The sequence below is a fragment of the Gallinula chloropus genome (genome assembly GCF_964237585.1).
Source record: "Gallinula chloropus genome assembly, chromosome: 10".
Taxonomy (NCBI): domain Eukaryota; kingdom Metazoa; phylum Chordata; class Aves; order Gruiformes; family Rallidae; genus Gallinula; species Gallinula chloropus.
In genome coordinates, this window is record NC_140095.1 from 20,282,531 (window position 1) to 20,305,283 (window position 22,753).

General features: G+C 49.5%; 1 protein-coding gene across 1 annotated transcript in view; it reads left to right on the plus strand.

The window, feature by feature from the left end:
• Positions 1-22,753, plus strand: part of NRG2 (neuregulin 2) — a gene marked incomplete at its 5' end in the record, with an annotated part of 161,131 nt that overhangs the window by 88,975 nt on the left and 49,403 nt on the right. The window contains one exon of the mRNA XM_084268740.1: positions 11,787-11,958. Within this exon, the coding sequence (XP_084124866.1) occupies positions 11,787-11,958 (172 nt within the window). The remainder of the gene's footprint in view (positions 1-11,786; positions 11,959-22,753) is intronic.

Consider the following 22,753-nt stretch of genomic DNA (forward strand, 5'->3'; position numbering starts at 1 on the left):
AACTCTGGTTTTCACCTTAAGTTGTTTGTGTTGTGCAGGATCTGTTGGAGAGTTTGGTGAACAGTTCCCACCTTGTGATCTGCATCTAGATGTAGAGCAGGTCCAATAAACCACTACCTGTTTCTAAGTCAGATTGGTCTTTCTGCCTGGGCCACCACTGTATTGCCTGTTGTTTTCACCCACATTTTGCTGCTTCATCTTTGGTTTTGGCTGCTTGTCTTTGGCAGTATCTCCTAGAAAATGGTTTGTGTTTCACCTTTCTTTGCTGCTCTTCCCCAAATCCTTCATTGGAGTGAGTGGCTGGGCATCCATCAAGGATGGATGCTCACACCAAAAACTCAATTTGCTTTACCTTCCCTCTTACGTGTTGCCTGGAAACATCCTATAAAGTGAACTTTCTGCCAAGATGTTTGTGGAAGCAGAAACTGTTGATTAAACTTTAACGAAGAGTCAAAGGAAGCAAATTTTAAAATTGCAACTGTATGTTTGCGATAATAAGAGCTCTGTTACTGCTGTCAGGGACTAGAATTAATGGAGGCCACAAAATCTCTTTATCCAACCAAAATGAGCCAGCCTTGCTTGATTTTTGAAATATTTTTTTTTTAAGTACAAGCCACAATCAGCTCATGAGCATTTTACAAGCCAAAAATTAGCCAGTATGGCTTTCCAGAGAATAGTTCCGAAGAATATTGCAAGAAGTGATGCTCAAATATAAAACGAGGGAAAATAAGGATAAAAAAATTAATCAGGAAGAGCTGACATCCTTGAGACTCCTGGCAGCCATAAATCAGCCCAGTTGGGGGACATTTTCAGTGTGAGCCACCCATCACTGTGCTTCAGTGGGGGTCCAGAGCTATTGAGAACAATGCTGGGAAGCCGCGCTCTGGACAAGGCAGGAGACATGCTGCGTTAGTGTCTCCACTGGGCAGTGCCCGGAGTCCCAAGCGCTGTTTAACAGCTCGCTGCTTCCCTGCAGCCCATGGAGCAGGGTGGCCCCTTCTGTGCTGCCTGCCCCTGGCTGCAGGTCGGGTCCCCTCGTGCGCAGAGTCGGTCCGATCTGGAGAGGGAGGTCAGGGTGTGGGAGGGGAGCGGGACCCGTCGTTCCCCCAGAGATGTGGGGTGCGTGGGGTGGCATCTGGGAGTCACTCAAATGTGGGGTGGTGATTTCTCCCATGCTCAGTGGGGTTTGGGCATGTAGGTGTCTGCCCTCTCTGGAAAAGGGGATGAGCTTTATTTTCCTTCCTTTTCCTGTGTTTGGATGAAAAACAGACCCGCGGTCACTGTCTGAGGTTCTTTTGGTACCAGTGCTTTAAAGCATGTCTTGAACCAGCAGAAAAATGCTTAATCTTTCTAATATAACATTACAGAGAACAAACAAGTCTTTAATGCAAGCCCCAGGGTCTCTTGTGGGGAGATCCCGATAAAAACAGAGTTTTGTGTTTTGGAAATACCCTCTGGTGGATCTGTCAAAGCCCTGCCAGAGACAATGCTGAACTTTCAAACTGAGCAGAGATGTGGAAAAAAAAAATAATACTGCAATTAAGACTGCAAGTGCCTTTGTCACGGAATGCTGGTGTGTATGATTTTATAGGTTAAAAGTTAAAAATCCCCCCCTTCCCCCCCAATATTAGAGACTGCTCACTGAATGTGTTTGTGCAGACGTTGAAGCGCCTTGTGCTTTGATGCTTCCTGTGTGCCCTGCTTCCACCTGGGCCTGTCTGAAGCACCAGAACATCCTCTGTCCCAGGACTTGCCCCAGAAGGTCAAAATATGTTGTAAGCTGGGCTGCCACATCTGACCTTTGCCTGTCCTCTGCCTGACCTGAAATGACATCTTTAAACTCAGTACGTTGAGAGGGGAGGGAAGAGGTGTCCAGACATGCTGTTCTGTCTAAAGCTGAGGGTCCTTCACTTTGACACCTAGTTTTCATGGGCACAAGACAGGGCTGTGTCTACCAAGGAAACCTGAGGAAGGTTTCCTTGGTAGACCAAGCACTGGGCTCAGAGACTTGGTACCTTCTCGTAACAGTTGATGCATCTGAAGGACTTTGGTAGCTGGTGTCTGGGGTTGTCCTGTACCTGTGGCATTGCAGCGACTCTGTTTTTGGCCAGTTTACCTGCAGTGCTCCCACCAGTCCGTGATGGTGTGTCCCCTTCTGTCCTCTGGTCACTAGGAGAGCCCAGGCAGCGTGGGCAGCTTCTGGAGAATGAATTTCAGCTGCTCATTAACTGACCTTTCTTTGTCCATGTTTTAAAGAAACCCTCCTGTGTTGATGGAGCTGTAAAACACCACATGGGCTCTTTTCCTCCCTCCCTAGAACTGATGAGATTCCACTAATGACCATTGTACATCAGCCAATCCTTCCTTGTAACTTGAAACGTAGTCTTGAGCTCTTCTGTGGCCATAAGGAGCCTAAATATGGTTTAATGTACAGATTTCACAACAAACCTTTAATGAAACAAGGGGTTTTGCTAACTTAGATTGTTTTGCCTCTTGGGGTGAGGGTTACACTTTCCTTTGGTGATTGACAGATGATGGATGCCACCCAGGTCTTTACCAGGGTACTAGGGCTCAGTGGCTGAAACAAAGAATTAATGTATTTTAAAGTTTTGGATGCTCTGGGTAATTTGTTTGCTGGCTGGGTCTGGACTGTCAGTCCACAGAGTATGGGTGGGCCATTTTTCTAGCTGATTGCGAAGATAGAGATAAAGCTATATTTTATGAATTGCTGTTTCCAAGGTCATTTGGAAATTGAGCAGTTCATAAAATGTATCTTTGTTCAAAGATATATTTGATTATATAAAATACGATCCCAGAATCAATTGGGTACAAACAAGATGTTGCCTTTAGGGTTGAAAACACATTGTTGGAGGCATGAAGAGCAGAAATTGTCGCTGCTGTCTTTGTGTGGCTATTGTTTTTGATTTTAATAGGAACAGAATGAATGACATTTTTCCACCAGACCACTTATGCTCAACTATACCTCCAGGACAACTTCCTGGCCAAAAATATTCAAAACAAACAAACACAATAGCAATTCTACTCCAATTACATTGTTTTCAAACCAGCCAGTGTTCGTAGAGTACTAGGTTTGGCAAATCCAAGCATTTTACCCCTGGATTTTAATACTGGATATTTTTACATGTGTTGCTTGTGGATGGATGTTGTGCTGTTCAGGTAAGTGTTTGAGCAGCCATGTGCATGGGGACCTCCAACATTGCTCCCCAGCCTGTGACAAAAGTAGACTTGTCTTAAATATTTGGGTGAAAAGCCTGGGTATTAGGAAGATGTCCTTGCCCCGTGGCCAAGTGCTCATTGATTTCAGCGGGGCTGAGATTTCAGCCTAGGGCTCTGGACCAGATCATGCACCAATTTAAAAACTTTCACTTGAAAGAAGAATAAGTAAATATTAAGTGTGGGAAAGAGAAAGACGAAGGAGGAGGAATTTAACAGTTGCTCTTTTGTATAAGTGGAGCCAGTATTTGTGAAAGGAAAGTGAACGTACTGGCTTCATGGCACCTTTTCCTGTGGTTTGAGCTGCCAGAGGGATGCTGTAGAGAGCAAACCAGAATCAGCAAACCTGCCTGGGACTTCCCAGTCTATTTTCTTTGGCGAATGGGAATGGTCATGGAAATACTGATTGTTGTAACTCACATCTGTATATATAGTGTGGGTTGGCATTGTAGCACTTTCATGTCCCTGAGGTAGAGGGCCCACAGGAACCCAGAACTTGTCTGGTGAGGATGCTGTGGGACATACAGGGAGGAATAATGTAGTCATTCTAGCTCCAGCAAGATTTCCAAGCTTCATTCTGACCCTTCTGCTGAACTCAGTCTTTTCAGCATCTTCATACTTGCAGTCATCTGTGTCCTACTCACATCGCTGTCTGTGAGTCAGGTGGGTGGATGTCCTCAGCAGACCCTCTAGGATCTGGAGGAATGGCTCCTGCATTGTCATGCCTGGTGTCTCCAGTTGCTGAAGTGGGAAGACAAAGATATCCCTCTAATTCCTGCTGGGAACACAGCAGCATGGGGCATGGCAGACAACAAATATGTCTTCTGTATCCTTGGAAAGAATCCCAGAATCCCCAGGTTGGAAAAGACCTTTAAAGATCATCAAGTTCAACCATTCCCATCCTGAGCTAAACCAGATCCCTGAGCACCTCATCTCCCCTCTGTTAAACACACCCAGGGCAGGTGACTCAGCCCCTCCCTGGGCAGCCTGTGCCACAGCCCCACAACTCTGCCAGGGAAGAACTTTTGCCTCCCATCTGCTCTGCCCGTGCCCTGGGGCAGCTTGAGCCCATTGCCCCTTGTCCCATCTCCTGGCCCCTGGCTGCAGAGACCATCGCCCACCTCTCTGCACCCTCCTGGCAGGGCAGGGGAGGTGGGGAGAAGGTCTCCCCTCAGCCTCCTCTTCTCCAGGCTGAACACCCCCAGCTCCCTCAGCTGCTCCTCAGAGGATTTGCCCTCCAGCCCCTTCCCCAGCCTGGTTGCCCTTCTCTGGACTCACTGCAGGACCTCAATGTCCTTCTGATGGTGAGGAGCCCAGAACTGGACCCAGCGCTCGAGGTGCAGCCTCACCAGTGCCCAGTCCAGGGACACAATCCCCTCTCCAGACCTACTGGCCACACTATGTCTGATACAAGCCAGGATGCCATTGGCTTTCCTGGCCACCTGGGCACACTGCTGGCTCCTGTTCAGCCTGCAGTCACCCAACACCCCCAGATCTTTCTCTGCCTGACAGCTCTCCAGCCAGTCTCCCCCAGCCTGTAGCTCTGCAGGGGGTTGTTGTGTCCCATGTGCAGCACTCTACACTTGGCCTTGTTAAACCTCATCCCATCGGTCCAGCCTGGTCAGATCCCTCTGAAGAGCCTCCCTCCCCCCCTCAGGCAGATCAACACTTCCTCCCAGCTTTGTGTCATCTGCAAACAGACTGAGGGAACATTCATTCCCTTCATCGAGGTCGTTGATGAAGATGTTGAACACAAGTGAGATCTTCAGGTTATCAACCCTCATCAAACCTACATCTTTGTAGTGACTGCACAGATAGGCCTGTGGACTGTGGAGGTGAGGTACAAACAGCCAAAGCCAGACATGTTGTCTGGTGCTCACATGGAGTCCCTGCTATCACAGATCCAGTAAGAGAATCATAGAATCCCAGACTATGTTAGGTGGGAAGGGCCCCTCAAAGGCCATCTAGTCCTACCCCCCTGCAGTGAGCAGGGACACCTTGAACTAGAGCAGGTTGCTCAGAGCTTCATCCACCCTGACCTTGAATGTCTCCAGGGTCGGGGCCTCCAACACCTTTCTGGGCAGCCTGTGCCAGTGTCTCACCACCCTCAGAGTGAAGAACTTCCTCCTAAGGTCTAATCTCACCCTCCCCTGCTCTAGTTTAAACCATCATCCCTCATCCTGTCACTTCCTGCCCTTACAAACAGTCCTGCCCAGCTTTCCTGTAGGTCCCTTCAGGGACTGGAAGGGGCTCTTTGTCTCCCCTCAGATATTTTAATGACTACGTGTTATTTAGGAGGCCTAATAATGGCCACAGCAGAATGCTGCTCTTTGGGAATTTAAGCTTGACACTGTGGTTTACCCCTGCCCAGGTCCCAGAGAGAGAGCAAGCTCCTGCAGTGTGCAAGAACAGTCACATTGACAGCTGTGAGAAAGTCTGAGCATCCTTTTTGCATAAACTGGAACTAAAAGTTGCCCAAAGCATAAAGATATTGCAGATACTATATTATATTTTGTATTCTCAATTTGGAGCCTGTAGTTACCCACCAGTGGGTTGCAGCGTGGTTGGGATAGGATGCTGTGTCAGCTTGACATTGAGGTTCTCTCCTCTGTGTGGTTTGTGGAGATTGTGTCCATTTTTGAGTAAAGCTGGGAACTTTCATTTCACTCACTCCTGTGTTTCAGGTACATCTTTAGTCCAGTACAACCCTGTGTCCTTCAGCTGCATTGACAGCTCATGGACTCAGAGGAGTTCTTGTGTCTCTGCCACCAAAGAGTTGAACTTCCCTCATTGTCCCAGCTGCAGAGGGGCATGGCAGTGACTGCATTTTACCCTCTATAAAAACCCATGAAAAGGAGGGAAGATGCTTAAAGCCCATGAGGTGATAAGCAAGTCTTTCTTTTTCTAGGTGGAACCCCTGCTTCCATTCCTTCTGGCCAGAGGGAGCTTTCTTTAGAGCAGGTCCCTCTTTGACATGTGCATGTGCAGAGTGTTGAAATGGTTGGAGTCAAGGTGGGCAGAGCTGATGTTGCTGATGAGATTCAGATTTGTCTCCTTGTCAGACAAAGGCCAAAGCAAACACAGGCCAATGGAGCACTGTCTGATAAAAATAATAGAGGCAGCAAGCATACCAGAAGCAGCAGGGCTGTGTTGGTCAGAAAGTAAGGTGTATTAGCCCAATGCAGAGCATGCTGACCCACCAAAGGTACTCCTGGTCTCCAGACCGACACTGATGCCCTGTGACAGGAACTCGTGTCCTCACCTTGCAGTAGAGATGACAGAAATGGGAAAAATTCTGTTTGGGAAGGATTTGTCATCTTTGCAAAACTCTGGTGCAAGTCAAGGCTGCAAAACATTCCCAAGTGGAAGGGTGAATTCTGGGATTTTCTGCCTGAGGTGACTGGAGCTGTCCCATCTGAGGTGCCTGACATAGAAGGAGAGGCCTGAGCTCGTGTGGGTGAGGCAAAGTGGGGGACACTGTCCAGAAGGAGCTCAGGGAAGGGCAGCCTTTGAGCTGTGGCTTGGGCAGGTGTCATGACTCCAGATGTTGTATTTCAATGGCAGGGAGACTGGAAGCCTCGCGGACTGTCCCTGTCGCCTCTTCTGGGTGTCTAGGTGTCCCTGTGTAGGTGTGCAGATCCCTGTTGATGCTGATGTACCCACAGTTTCTCTATGCCCATGCAGTAGCCCAGAAGCTGGGAGCTCCTGTATGGAGCCGGTGCCAGTGGCTTGTGCAGTCTGAGAAGTACAGCCCCTTCCCAGGAGATCACCTGTGTGGTCCCCTCCCCTTCTGGGGTGGGAAGATTGCAGTCGGGGGACTGTGCTGAAAGCTATTGTTCCAATGTAGGCAGGTCAAGGCACCATCTGGGAAGGTCCTAACTCTCCTTGCATTCCCCCCCCCCACTCATTCCTGTGAGAAAGAACTTTTCAGCCTCCATCTTCCATGGCCATGGGAATTCAAGTCGTTTTCTCTCTTAGCTGCTCAGATTGACACAGAAGGAACCTGTCCTCCTGCTTCTCCACCTACCCAAATGCTTTTCCACCCCCTGTGTGCCAGTTGGAGTGGGGGAACCCTCCCATGGCTGGCACTGCATCTTCTGGAGGAGACCAGGAAGACCAGTCGTGTCCATTTGTCATGTCTGCTGCTCAGACATCCCAGATGTGTCTGCAGAGCATCCTCTCTGGAGGCTGTCCCACAGGAAGCAAGGCATGGCCTTGCAGTAGGGGTTTGTTGAGGCTGTTCAAGAGTTCACTGAGCAACTTTCCTGGGATGACTTGCTTCTGCTTTATGCTGCCGAGAGGTTGTTTATGTGTGATGCTTTGTGGGTGGGATGTGGTTTTGTTGCTCTTCCATTGTTGGACTGTTTGGGCACTCTGCCTGTTTATGATTAATGGTGTTTTGAGTTGAGGCTCTAAGGCACTTTCAGGCACGCTCCAGGTACCAGAAGTAAAAGAGGTGTTGTTATCATCAAGGTACTTCAATGCACTATCAAATGTAATCAGAAGTGGATTAATTAAAGCAGTGTGTACATAGAAGTCCTTTTATGGTGGATGTTCAAGCAATTCATATGGCATAATTTACAGCTCAGGGTTTTAGACTTTTGTAACCCTCTCCTCTCCACGAGAAGGTAGTAACTTGGCAGTAGACATTGAGATTGCTGTAGGATGGCAAATCTCTCCTGCAACATGGCTCTTGAAACAGAACCGTGTTCATCTGTTGATTCTGCCCTGGCACTTCATGAGGGCTGGGATGGAATGGTTGCTTAGGCTCTGTCTGACTTAAGACTGAGCAAAAACCTGTAGAAAATCCTTATTGATTGTTGGTCTCAGCTCTACCAGGACTAAACCTTCCTTTCTGCAGCATGCTATACCTTCAGTGTGGTTGTCTGGAGAGCAGTTTCCTCTTCTGTCCAACCGCTTGGGCTTCGTGGGGCTGATGGGTCTTCACCCCCATGGAGACAGGACTCAAACTGGGACAGAAGAGGGGTTGATGGGATTTCAAGGTGAGAACAGACATGGATCCCAAGTGATGGCTTGAAGCTACCTGTCGTCTCAGTCTGACAAGCACAGCCAAAACCCTCCCTGTTTTCATAAACCCAGAGGCAGCGGTGGCTGAGCGTTGTGTTGCTAAATTAGCTGTGGAGCAGACTACAAGCTGGTAGACCAGAGCTGTGAGGTGCAGGGAATGAGGAGCTGAAGTGGCAGCTTCATCTCAATCTGCACTAGGTGGATGGGGTGGCGTGGATGATCCTGTTGTGGTGTTCTGGCTCAGGGAAAAGCTGCACTGGCCATGTGTGAGCATCAGTAACCTGTGCAGAATAGGCCAGGAAGACAGGAGTGGGTAGAAATGTGGGGAAGTTGGACCTGGAGCCAACTCAGTATACGTCTGAGACAGCGTGCCAGGATAGCATGTTATCTTGTTATGTATGAGGCTAGTGGCAACATGTGTGTAAAAGTACCAAACATGGATGAGATCAAAGTGACCCAAAAGGGGCACTTTTAGTATCCACACCTTGGTTCGAACCAAGCTCATGACCTTCTGAGCTGCCATTCTGTGGTTTTGACAGGGCAGAGGTAGGAAATGGGTAAATGTTAAAGCTGAAAATGAACCAAACTGTGAAATGTTGTCTTTGACATACTCCAGTATTAGCACTGTGTGCTGCTTTGGTCTCTCAAGCTACTTTACTGCTGGAGAAGGTTGAAAGGTGATTCATTCAAAGTTTACAAGTACCTAAAAAGGGAAGAGGTTTCTGGCTGCTAGATGGGATTCAAATTTACCAGAGGAAGGCAGAGAGATCTGTTGGCTGGAAGCCAATGTTAGAGAAATTCAAGCTAGGAATAAAGGCTGCAGTTTAAACAATAAGAATTAAAAACCCGTGGAAGGTCTTTGGCTGGCATTAAGCAGACTCATCAGCACTTAATGGCTCTAAATGAGGATTTCTGTGTTTTTCTAAAAGATGCAGGAGTCATGAAGAGAGACTTTCCAGCCTTTGCAGCAACCCAAGGCTTCACCTTTGACCGGAGCAGCCTGTGCCTGGTTCTGGATGCAGTGTCCCCAGGCTTGGGGCAGTGTCTGCTCTTTCCATGCTGCTCTCCAAGCACTCAGCCACACTTGTTGAAGCCAGGCAGCAATATGTGCTGGGCACTGGGGAGCACAGCTCTGTTTCTGTGTGCACAGTGCTTTTGCCAGACACAGCCCAAAAATATTGCTGAATGGACTTCTCCTTTCACTGGCCTGCCTGATTCCACCAGGGAAGTGCAGTCCATGCAGTGTGGCACGTGAGATGAGTGCCCAGTCCCTTCCCCTCCTGCAGTAAGACAGGCAAAGACATGCTATCTTGGGGGGGAAACACCATTTCCTCTGTTTGTCTGGGCAGGACTGTGCTGGAGGGGTGCAGTGTAAACAGACACCCTGTCCTGTGTGAGTGTCAGCTCCATCGTAGGTGGCTTTGGACCTGCCTCTTAAGGAACGCCCTCTAATTTACCACTGGTGGCCAAGGGTGTGAGGTGCAAGAGGTGCACAGTACTGGGTGAGATGTGATTCATATCCATGGGAAGGAACTGGGAAATAGAGATCCTGGAAGGTCCTGGACCTCTTTCAGCGCTGTCCAGGTTTCTGAGCTTTACTCTGCTCTTGCCAGCATCTTCTGGGGAGAGAGAGGGGCAGGGTTGGCAGATCTTTCTCCCAGGCCACACTGCCTGCTTCATAACCACAAACCTGGAAATAATATGAAGCAGATGCATCAATGCCAAGGTCAGGACCTTCCCAGTATTTAAGGCACATGTATACTGCTGGCATGGTACAGGGTGACCTCAGAGTGCAGTAGGAGCCAACTGACAGGCACATTCAGACAGAATAAATATTTGACAGAGTCTATTTCTCTATTCCCCAAAGTGACCCCTGTAAAAGCAAGGTCCTGTTTACCTTCCTGGCTCTCTGTGCACAGTGTTCTGAGAAGAGGCAAGCTCTCTTCTCCATTCATTGCCTCCCTGCTCTTTGGGTGACCCATTTCCAGGCAAGGATCAGGGATATTGGCTTCACGAAGCCCAGAACACCCTGGCTTTTCACAGAACTCCTGAAGTTTGGGGAAAGCTGAGGCTGGTTTTGTTTGGAAGTTGCTCTGTCTGTGTCAAATCATAGTGACCCTGGGTTAATCTGTCCATTCTTGTCTCTTTCTGATCAAGGCCACTTTGGCTTCTGATGCCCTTGAACATACAGGAATATGAGAGTTCTCAGAGCTTCCTACCCTGGGAGCACATGCCTCATGATTGCTGTGCTTTTTATTTTGTATAAGATCACTTCCAATGAAAACAGTCTTCAAATAAAACCACCCTACAATAACTTCACTTGGCATGAAGAGTGAGAGGAGGTGTACAAAGGTCTATAAAACAGTGATTGCTCTAATGAAAACCCATCCAGTTCCTCCTCCTTTGACTGCTTTCCCATATCTCAAGATCAGAATGCACTGGGCAATTAAAAGATGGCTGTGTATTAGCCAGAGAAAGGCTTTATCACATCACAATTTGTAACACATCTTAGACAAGTGGAAATGGTTGTTACCAATGTTCTCAAGGCAAACTCAGCAACCCGATATTTTCTTTTCTGAGGTTGATGCTGAGAATAAAAAAGGGAGCTGGAAGAGTGCAGAGCTGTCAGTTGAAAGAAAAATTGCAAGCCTGCCAATCCAGTCTTGTCAGGTATAATATAAAGCCTGGAAGGGATTGATAAGAAGCGTCTCTTTCTCTGCCTAATGTTACTGGTGCACGGTAAAATCACCTCTTTGAAACACCCAGGAAATCTGACATGCAGTGCCAGGCTTCAGGCTGGAAAGGCTGCTGGCCAGTCTGACACTGCAGGTCCTAGGACATTATAAATAACTTCATTCTTTCACCTTCCTAACTGCAACCTGAAGAACAGCTGTCCCTCCCCTTCCCCTCCTTCGTCTGTGCAGGGTTTCACCACAGCCCCTCACAGGCAGCTCACACCACACGCCCGATGATCATCTGGCTTAGCAGCAGGCGTGGAGCATCCATAGCACACACCTGGACCATTCCCCATGACCTGGCTCTGGCTGTGGCTCATGGGGCTGTGGCAATGGTCCCATGCCTGTCAGAAGCAGCAAAGGCCATGGGGGTGTCAGTAATCATCGACAGCAATGGCAGGGTGCAGAGAGAAAACCCAAACAGACTGAGCTCCTGCACCCCTGGGTCTGACCTGGTGGCTGGGGCAGGCAGAACAGGCCAGGATGCTGGCAGCAGACACATGGGCCCTGCCTGCATGGCTAGGGACAGCCGTGGAGTCTGGCCATGTGGGGAGGAGAAAAGGGTAAGCAGGACGTGGAGGAGCTTTCCCTGCTCCCCATGTGGATGTGTCCAAGGCCGTGCTCCCATCCTGCCCTGAAACCCGCTAGCCTGCGGCCCCTCTCCAGCCATCACACAGCAGTGGGGTCAGCGAGCGCTGTGCCAGGGGAGGGGGCTTGGTGGGGTTACACAGCTGGTGTACAGCATCTGGAAGGGGCAGGTTTCACATTGTCTGGTTTCTCTTTTTGTAGCTGTCCCTCCCAAACTGAAGAAACTGAAAAGCCCAAACGTTCACGTGGGTGAAAAGATCTCCCTGAAATGTGAAGCGACTGCTGGCAACCCTCAGCCCTCCTACAAATGGTTTAAAGATGGCAAAGAGCTGAAGAAGAGCAAAGACATCCGGATCAAGTATGGGAATGGGAAGTAAGTATGTTACAGGGCTGCTCTGCCTCTGCTGGCTAATGCTGTGTCTGGGTCTGGGGCACATCTAGCTGGGAGTGGTGAGGTGCTCTCCGAGTCACTGCCTGGCAGCACTGAGATGCTTCCTTGGAGTGGCAGGACCATGCACAGCCCGTTTGCTATGGGGAGTGTGAGTGAGAGTCCCAGTTTCCTCCAGGGTAGTGCAAAGAAAGGAGTAAAGTGCCCACAGGATAAACGTTGGGTTCATAGACTGGGCTCTCCCCTGGTGACCTGTTGTAGGGAGATGTTGGTGACTTTGGGAGATAACTCTTTCCCTAATGGCTGCAGACTGAGTGTAGGCTGCTCAGGTAACCCAGGGTGGATCCTGCTGTGTGAATAGGGGTTTGTATGCAGAAGCTCTTCAGGGTCAGCATTCACCCCCCCAGCCAAGAAGTGTAGGAGGAATTGCTTTGTTCTCTCCTGAATGTAAGTGGGTTAGAAAGCATCTAAGGTGTTTGCAAGGATGCAAGAGCCCACCACAGTACACCCTGATCAGGTCCCATAGCCACATGCCGAAGCATTGTCTAATGCAAGACCTTGCATTGCTCCACCCAGGCCAAGCTCCATGGTGGCTGCCCAGACTCCCCACACAGCAAAGTTCTGGGGCAGCTGGCTCCAGAGAGTGCTGTTCTCAGGCCTGCCTCCAGCAGGCACCACCAAAGCACAGGGGGACACAGGCCCCAGTGAAGGAACTGAAGGGCTGTCACTGGAAACTGACTTAAGTGGTTCCCTGGTGATATTTTTCAAGGCCAAATATTTGCATATGATGATGATATAATGTAAAGTTATTCCATAATCATGGCTATGCTTCACATATCCTGACCTTGCCAGCAGCAAACTCAACGCAGCTGCCTGAGCCCTTGGAAAACTTGATACAAACTCTTTGCTAATGTACATTATGTCTGAGAGTGTGAAGAGCAGCTCACCTCTTCTCATCATGGACTTGAGGACTCATTTTTAAAATTAGCAGCCACTACAACATCAGTTAGACAAATCAGTCAGTGCTCAGAGTATGTCATTGTTCTGTGCTCTAGTTTAATTTCAGTCCTGTTAGGTTGGCTACCTCTGTAACAGCTGTGGGAGCTGTGGCTGCTTTGGGATGAGAAGTGGTCAGTGGGAGGCTTTGGCTGGAAATGCCAGCTGATCCGAGTGGCTTGTGCCTGGTGGATGCAGACTGCAAAGGAAGGGCAGGCAGCAGGGTCGGGGCAGGGCTGTGCCTGCCTCTGCTCTGCTGCCCTCTGTGTTTCCGTGGCCCTTGCCTGTCTTGTTTACTGGTGGGTGCTGGAGCTGGGATGCCCCAGGGGTGCTGTTCCACACTGTGTGGACACGGCATCCCTGTGGGCGTGCAGCTAGCTGGTGGGACCCTGAGGTATCACAGGGTTGCTGCAGAGCTGTTTCCCTTGGAGCTGGAGAGAAATCGGCCCCAGCACCCAGCAGAACTCTCTGGGGAGGGATCCTGGTGATGGCAGGAGGCGCCTCTTGCAGCATTTCCCAGCCAGTCTCCCAGAGATCACAGCCCTTGTTTGCCTCCTGGCACCCCACGTCCAGCACGAAGCTGTGACAGGACGGCATCCCACCCACAGCGGTGCAGGGGGGGCACGCACTGCCCGGGTCAGGGACATGAACATATGGAAGAACACTGATCCTCTTTCCTCAGGACACCGCTGTCAAGTCATAATTTTGCATTTACCAGTTTCCATGGCAACACACTGGCTCGCAGCCTGCCAGTGACAGGCCAAAGACGTGTGCGTGCTAAAAGTGCTTCCTGCTGGCAAAATAAAGCCAAGGATAAACATTTTAAAGAGAGCTGAGCACCTGCCTCCTCCACAACAGGAAAGGTGTCAGACCAAGACGTCCCCCACTTCCCATCCTTGCCCAGCTCCCTGCTGCCTTTCAGATGTGCTGTCACATGGAGAAGTCGCTAGGCTGGGGACTGGCTACAGAGACCAGACTCCAGCAGCTGTTGAGCTGGGGCAGCTCTGAGAAGATAGCCCTTTGATGACCATTTGCCCCTCACTGAACAGTCATCAGTGCAGGAATGCTTCTGCCAGTAGATCTGGAGGGTCTGTGCACACCCAATGTGGCATCCTTAGCTGTCTCTCCACTGCATTTGCCAGGTGTCACTGCTTGAAAACATCTCAAGGGCACAGGAACAGACCTGCCTCTGCTCGGTCTGGGCCACGTGCAAGTCACGTTAAAATACCCTTTGTGAATACTCACCTGAGGGTCAAGGAAGCCCTCCTGGATCTGCACATCTCTGTTAAGTAGCTAGTGGGGCTAAGTTTAGTGGAGGGACCCCAAACCGGACATGGGATATGGGTGTGTATCATTCCTTCCAGTGTGTTAGGAGGGGACTCCAGGGAAGGATAAGCATCCTAAACTGTGCAGCTCGGAAAGGGAGTCCTACTCTATGATGATTAATACAAGAATAATGGGGCTTACACATCTGGCTCCACTTTAGATAACACTGGTCTCTAGATAATCCTCTGTTCTTCCTTTCAGTTCAGAGTAGAGTGTCCTTTCCAGAGGGCCAGAAATAGAGCACTGGGGAGGGACTTTCATAGAGAAAATACACAAGGAAAAAACCTCTGTGGACAAGGCAGCACCTGTGCAGGTGCACAGGATTGTTTCTTTAGGAGTTTGATCCACAGATCTAATGGAGTTTTCTGCTGGATCCAGGAAAATGAGCCCTGCCAGGATGTGGAGGTGTGGTCCATAGTGTTCCCCTTGGCCCCGTGAGTCCCCGGCAGAACTAGGCACAGCTCTGCATTGGACACTGTGTCTGCAACTCGTCAGTCCTTAGACAACACGCAGAGGGTTAGGATCAGAGACAAGAAGCAGCTGGTTGCCCTCTGTGAGTCACTTCTCTACTGCCTGGGTTTCCTCTTGGGTCCCACTGGCCTTCCTAGAGTTGGAGATCTCTTGGAAAAAAAGGGAAGTGTAAGGAGGAAAGAAGCAGTTAACTGCATGTCAGGTCTTCAGCTTTCCCATCAATCATCTTTCCTTTTGTTGTTTAAGCTCACCGGTGAGACTCTTGGTGCCATCAGGCACAGGAGTAATTTTTTTTTTCCCCGATTGGTATTTGCTGGAGGGAGGGGAACAATTCTGATTCCTCCTCTCTGAACTGTATGTTCCATCTGTAATTAGTAACAGGCTGAGGCAAGCCTGGCTTGCGTGAAGAGGAAACTTCTCTTTAAGGTGGAAGAAATTATTGGCTGGAATTTTATCTCCAGCACAATTGAAATAAAACACAGTTGATGTGGAACCTGGAGAAATGACCCAGAAAGACTTGCATGCCATAGTGGAAGAGCAGCACAGCGGAGTGCCAAAGCAATGCTGCTTTCTGCTCAGTATGGCTGAGATCTGCTCACAGTCGCTGCCTCCCAGTAAGTTAAGGTTGAGCTTTGACTCCCTGACTGTCCTGGCAAATGGTCAAATTCCAGTTGTGGAGAAAGCCAAGGGAGCTGCTCTTTGAGGAGGTGTGGAGAACCTACCCCACCTCAGGCCATGCTCAGGGCTCAACCTTGAGACATGTAGATCTCCAGCTGGAGTCAGGAGGAGTCCAAGAGCTTGGTAGTTTCCTAGCTGTGGCTGTCCTTACAGCCTCTTCTCTTTGTGTGCTCTGTTACCAATGGAGATTGCTGGGGTGATGAAGTAGGCGTATCATTAGATTGGAGAGGGTTGGCAGTTCAGTTTGGGACAGGCTGACCATATGACATCCCTTGGGAGTAGTGTCCTACTTTCAGTATCACCAGGAATCCCTATTGTTAGCCTGTAAGTGGAGCCAAGGGATACCCTCCTCTCCTGTTTCTGTACAGTAGTCCCTCAGGCAGTGCTAGTTGGGGCAGATTCATTGCTGGGGTCTTCCTTGTATAGCTCCCTGCTGTAGATTATTCCCCACCCACAATGAATGGGGCTGTGGTCTCCCCTGTACAGCTCACTGCTCTGGAATGAGGGCAAAAAAAAAAAAAAATAATGCCAAAGCAGCAGGGGAAAGAGAGTGCCAATAAAGATAAATGATTTCCTAATTAAGCCTGGAGACAAGGAGGGGCAAAGAGAACTGTTGAAACCTTGTGGGAGCCAGAGTGAACCCAAGCAGGCTATACCACCACTCTGGCAGGGGTCTTCAGGCTGACATTTTTAAACAAAGGAAAAAGCTCATTTGACAATGGGTCTTGCAAGAGCAATTCCAGATGCCTTGAAGCTACGACTCTTCTCAAGCACCGGTGTTGTTATAATCACCAGGGGAGCTTCTGCCTTGCTAACTCTCATGATGTTGTTATAACTGTCCGATATTTGGGCTTTGGTTTTAGCTGATGAAGGCACTTTATTGGAGGGGGTTGTGAAGGAGAGCATGTCCTTTGTTTGTCTGTTTGTTGTTTTAAAGGAGATGATGGACATCATCTTGGCTAGTGCACCTGGGACTGAACCAGGGAATTTGAGAACTGAAAGGAGAAGCAGTTGGGTCTTGAGATAGAACAATCCACGAACTTTGCAAGTTGAGGCTCCTAAGAGATTCAGGGAATGGGCATTTAATCAAACTGGAGTGAGTTACAGTGGCTACACAGGTTATGGCCAGATGCCAGGCTGCTTCCGCTGCTGGTGTGTGCAAACTTTGAGGTGGAGGGAAGTTTATGGTCCTGAAATGTTGTGTGGGGTTTTTTTTTCCCACTGAAGTTGTCTGCTTACAAGTCCCCAAATCTCTCCCTGCAGACCTTAGCCCACTGCAGTTGCAAAATGTCACAGTTTAGGTTGAAAACACTCATTGACACGTGAGCTGAAATGCCATTCCTCCAGGTAAAATGCTTTGCCCGGGGGAGGCTGAGGCTGCAGGCAGTTCATCTGTGACAGTGCATTGTGTACCCACAGGCATGAGTCTGCCAGCTCCCCCTGGAACTTCGTAGGCACCGGTGTCAGGGTCTGAGACGTGTACCCCTTGCAGAAAAATGCCTTGGGAAGAAAAGAGTGGCATGCCCAAAGGCACCAAAGTTAGAAAGGAACCCCAAAGCTGTAACCGAATCTCTCGCACAGTGCTGGGTACCACCATGGGGGGATGTTTTGCAGAGCTTTTGGAGGGGTCCTGCTCTGTCCATCTGAAGGTCCCATCCTTTTCCCAGGACCTTTATTCTCCCAAATGCTTTTTCCTGATCTGAGTATTTGTGGCCTGGCTCTGCTCATCTCTGGGCTCCCCCCAGACAGAATGACAGAATGGTGGGGTTTGGAAGTGACCTCTGAAGATCATCTAGTCCAACCCCCTGCCAGAGCAGGGTCCTCTCGAGCAGGCTGCACAGGACAGCATCCAGAACCATGGGGTTTGAATGTCTCCAGAGATGGAGACTTATGGTGGTTTAGCCCTGGCTGGAGGCCAGACGCCCACCAAAGTTAGTCTATTACTCCCCTTCTTAGCTGGACAGGGGAGAAAATATATATTAAGAGGCTCAGGAGAGAAAATAAGAACAGGGAGAGATCATCCTGTCAGCAATGACATGGGCAAAACAGACTCAACCCAGTGAAGAAGAGAGAAACTACCTAGTTTATTAAACTACACTACAAAGAACAGTGAAAAACTGGAGTTGGGAGCACAACCAGATCTTAAAACAAACACAACCAGATCTTAAAACACTTTCCCCCCACACTCCTTTCCCACAGTCCTTTTTGGCGCCCAACGTGGGGCTCAAGGAATTTGAGATAAGGACTAATTGGATGAGGGAATGGGTAGAACAGACTGAAGAAATTCAGATTCTGGCATTGTGGTGGGATTGATCAATTGCCTTGAATTCCAGGACAGGTAATTCAAGGGACCTGGTGCTGACATGGGGTGTGTGCAGAGGCCCTAACCCAAAACTCGGCTTCTACGTATCTATTGATTTCAGGCCCTGGGAGCGCCCACAGAGTCGGTGGCAGGGGCAGGTGTGTGGCTGCAGTACACTGCTGCTGTTGCCCTACACCTCTTCCTATTGTGAGAACATCCCCAGCAGCTCAGTGATGCAGCCCCAGGCTGAATTTGGGGCTGGAGGGGGCTTGTGCAAGTGATCCTGCTCTTTGGAGTGTACTTATCGATCTTTTCCCCTTTTGTTGACATTGCATGACCCCAAAGGGAGCCCAGCTCTCACTCTGATACCAGTGTCAAGGGCAGCTCTGGAAATTGAGGACTGGACAAGTCACCCTATTAAAATCAGCCTGTCCCAAGCCTGGGCACACAGACACAGGAGCACTGCTGGGCACAGAAAGGGCAAATCTGCTTCTCAGGTCAGAACAGCACTTTAGCATCTGGGGATGTGGGTACAAGAAAGCAGGCAGAGGGGGTCAGGGGATGGTTGGTCCTGTCCTGGCACCTGCAATGAGATGAGCTGTCTCTCATGCCTACTTCTTCCACAGTCCCAGCAGGTCAGACAGTGAGCGGGGCAGATGATGGTGTTAGGGAAAAGGAAGGATGACTTCATCCACTGCAGAAGGGATGATGATGGTTGAGCTGAAAAGTCTGAACCTTCCTGTCCTTACACCTCTTACTTGATTTGCTTTGCTTGAGGACACTTTTCTTTCCCTTTCCCATTTGCTGTTCCTGAAGTTAACCCTGTGCTGGGCAGGTCATGCCCCAGAGCGTACAGCAGTGAGCACACAGCCACTTGTTTGTCTCAAGTGCTGCAAGGCAGAGCCGGTTGCCCAGCTCTGTTGTGCTGCTCTGTCCTTGAAGGGCTGGGAAGCAATGGGGGTGTTTTCCATCTGTGCAGAGAGGATGCTCCTGGCTGCCTCCTCTAGCCTTCTGACAGAGGTGCTTAGTCGTGGCCATCTGCACTCTGGCATTGCAAGGATCTCTTCCACTTGATTTTATCCCACTGTGTGCTGGGGAAGATGGGGATGTTTCCCAGGGCCCAGGCACTGAGAGCCCCTGTCCCAACATTGGGGCTGCCTGACACTTTGCAGTTGCTGGACAACACTTGCTGACCGTGAGCCAAAGAGTTGGACATCCTGAATCTTCCTGCCAATCATTAACCTGCCTGCTCAGGGCAAATGCACCACGGTGCAGCATGCCAGGCCAGCACACAGGTACCAGTTCCATCTTTGGCACCAGTGTGAGCAGTACACCTTACAGCAGTCGCTGGTCTTTCTGCACTCTGCAGTATCCACATGCCTCCTGCCACCAGCACCCTGTGCAAACAGTGAGGAATGGAGTTAAGAGGAAACCACAGCAGCGTGTCGAGTGTGTCCTCTGCCAGGGTCACATTTGGGAGTTTTCTTTCCCAGGGATCTCAGGTGTGTTTACTATGTGCAGTGTTCTGCATTGATGATTTAGGGGCCACATATGGCGTGCTCTTCAAATTCCCTGCATCAGTTAAGTCCTTGACTTCTTTATTACTTATCTGTTAGCTACCCTATTTTCAGGAGACTGATAAAATACTACAACAGTAGTAATCCTAGAGCTATTTCTGTTCTGAATGATACAGCTGGACTTGCATAGGGAACACCGAGTCCTTGGGGGAATGTAGGTGTCTTGGAGGCAGCTTGTGGCTGCTGCTGTCCTGCTCACACACTCTGAGATGAATGGCTTTGCAAGGAGGTGACCTGGGAAGACAGTCCTATTTCCACTTGGCAGTAGATGATTCAATCTTGACTGAAGTGCTGGTGGGAACATGACTCCTGTCATGAAAAGCTCCCCCTTGGCTGAGATGAAGAGCATGTTGCTTTTCCTCTGACTATACTGGAGCCTCGGGGCCCCAGTTCACATTTAGATGTCTAACTATGAGATGTCTAAATTACAGCAGATGAGGCCAGCCTTCCCAGCCAGAATTTGCCAGCATCTTTGTGTAGGTCCCGGCCAAGGGCTGATCTTGCTCCCCGTTGCAGTCTGGAGATTGGCACTGCAGAGGGTGATTTACCCATTGCTCCCAACTGCCCTGGTGGGATCCTCTTCTCTTGGCCAGAGAGGTATTTTGGGGGATTGTCTTCTGGCCAGGCTGAAGGTCTCCTTGTGAATCCTATCCCCCAGAGCTTGCAGACAACATATTCCCCACGGCTTATTCCTCTGCTGGCACTAGAGAAGATAATTAGTGCGTGGCTCAGTCATAGGCGCTGAGGGCCAGGAAAGACAATGAGGCAGTTTTTCCCCTGGAGTAAAGAAATGTCAGCAGAGTTGCACTGCAGCGAAGTGATGGGATGTGCCAGTGACCCCGGCCCTTTCACTGAGAAAACACCCCAGGGCAGTGCCTTCCTCCAGAGGAATGGCATCCTCTGGCACCCTTGTGAGCGGGCTCTCTGGGGGGTGGCATCCCCAGGAAACACACTGCCCAGGAGGGCAGAGGGGCACTTGACATGAAACTCACTCCTGTGCCCAACGTAACTCCTGTGCACGATGTCATTCCTCATGTGCTGCTACTTGGGGTTTCTGTAAAAATGTGCCACAGTCCTCCAGTGGCCAAAGTACCTGGGGCAACAGGGGGAAAACCAAAGTTGGAAAACCCATTTTCAGGCAGTTTTGAGATATTTCAGTAGCACTTGAAGGAAGTAAAACAGGACAGAGACAGACGGGTCATCTTTTTCTCTGCACCACAGAGATGAAGGAAGGTAGAGTCTATTACATCCTTCAGTCCTTGTAGTGCACAGCCATGACTTGTGAATTAAGACACATCTGACATGCTGTGGAACAAGGTATTTCTGTTTCAGTGCTTCCTCAAATGGGGAAATTCTCTTTACTGTGGCTGTGCTCCACATTAAACCCGATCCTTGTCTGTACCCTTCATTCCTGAACCACAAGTCTGTTGCCTGACATGATATAGCATAGTGTGGAGACTGGGAATAGCTGCACCGTTGGTCCAGGGTATGAAAAGCAAGGAAAAAAACCCTCTTGATGGTTTTTTCAAGGGGATCTTACAGTCCAGGAGAAGTTAACAGACAGTGATGGAAAACAAAACCAAGCTCTTTCGACAGTACGACAGTCTTGTGCATTAAACCAAAATAATCCTCTTTGGTTTCACCTTGGTGCTGATGTGCTATAAATGCCAGCATTGCTTTTCATTCTGCTCACATCCCTCCCCAGCTCCAGGTAAAAGACCAAATGTCTCTCATCCTGTTCTTGGAGATAAATCTGTCAAGCGTGTCCCCTTTTGTTAGCCTTTTGTGTCACTAATCACTTACTAATTTGTATCTTTGGGACTTAAAACCCTTGATCTGTAAAAGATCACATACATAGGTGATATTTTAATGCCATAGTGGATTTTTCCAGCTATGACATACGGTGAAACGTGCTGTGCATGGGAGATGGCAGTGCAGCCAATTATCGTTAGATACCTGTCCTGCAGCAGCTGAAGGCAGCGTGTTCACTGGTGCTTGAGCTCTGCATGGCACAGCGCTGCAGCTACGTGCTAGTGTGTGAAGGTGGTGTTTCCTCTGGGACTTTGGGCTAGAGCCTTCCTAAGCCTGTTGCAGTGGTGGTTTATAAAACCAGTGCTGTGTTCTGTCAGCAGGGGGTTGAGGCAGCTGAGGGAAAGCGATGGCTGGGGATAGTCTTGTTGGAGATGCACACAGTAGTACCAGGAGCTCACCTGGCCCCTTTGCCAAGTGTGAGGGAGTGGGGAGTGTGGCCCTGGGCTGGGCACTGCAGCCCAACGCTTCCATCAGGCACCCATCACAGCCCCTCAGCAAGATGCAGAACTGAAGGTTTGAATTGGTTTAAATTGGATATTAGGGGGAAGTTCTTTGCAGAGAGAGTGGTGAGGGGCTGGAACAGGCTGCCCAGAGAGGGGGTGGGTGCCCCATCCCTGGAGGTGTTCAAGGCCAGGTTGGATAGGGCCCTGGGCAACCTTGTGTAGCTCCAGGCATGTACAGCACTGGGAGTTGAGGCAGCTTTGCACCACTCTGCTTGCCTAGGAACCCATGTTGGAAAATACTGACCCAAAGAATGGGCTTTGCACAGTGGATTAGGGGAGGCCTAGGACTAGAGGCGTTCAAGAGATCTTTGCATATTGTCAACATTCATTTAAAAATTGGTCCTCATGGGGCCTAAACTTGGGCAATTGAACACTTGACCGCATCCTGTAAACAGGGCAGTGCCTGTATCCTGGGAGCTCTACCAAGTTGTCTCCAAGTGCTTTTAATTTACTAATATAGCTAGTGAGATGTTCACAGTGTGTCCTTGCGCCCTGGGTCCCAGTAGGACAGCATGTCAGGGTGTCAAAAAGATGCCAGTGAAGGACTTCCTATGGATGATGATTTGCACAGCCCAAAGAAAATTCCATCTCCGATGACACATGTAACATTGCAAATATGTCCAAAGCTAATGATTATTTCCCACATAAAAGGAGTTGTATTTGTCTTCAGTGGCATAGGCCACTGGGACCTCTTTCTAAAGCTGGCAGTGTTTTTGAGTCTCTGAATAAATTGACTGTATGACACAGACCTGAGATAAAAGCTTGGGGTAGAAAGAAGAAAGTTCTCACAAGAATACATAGGATGGGTTTGGTAAGACAGCAAAAACAGAGGGAAAACTGGTAAAACCGAGGGCCTAATGTGGAAGTCCCATTGTGGTCTCACGAGTGGTACTCAGTGGGTGTTAAAGGCTCTTGTAAAGTAGGAAACAAAAGGTTTTGCCTGCTAGAGAAACATCCCAGAGAATGAGACATCCCTCATAGCTAGTCAGAAAAGGGATGCTCATCTTCCCTGACGTGCCACAGAGCTCTGCTGCAGGGCAGGTCCCTCTCCCAGGAAGCAGCCTGCATGGGTGACACAGGCAGCCCTCACTTTGTACATCTTCTGTTCCTCTTCC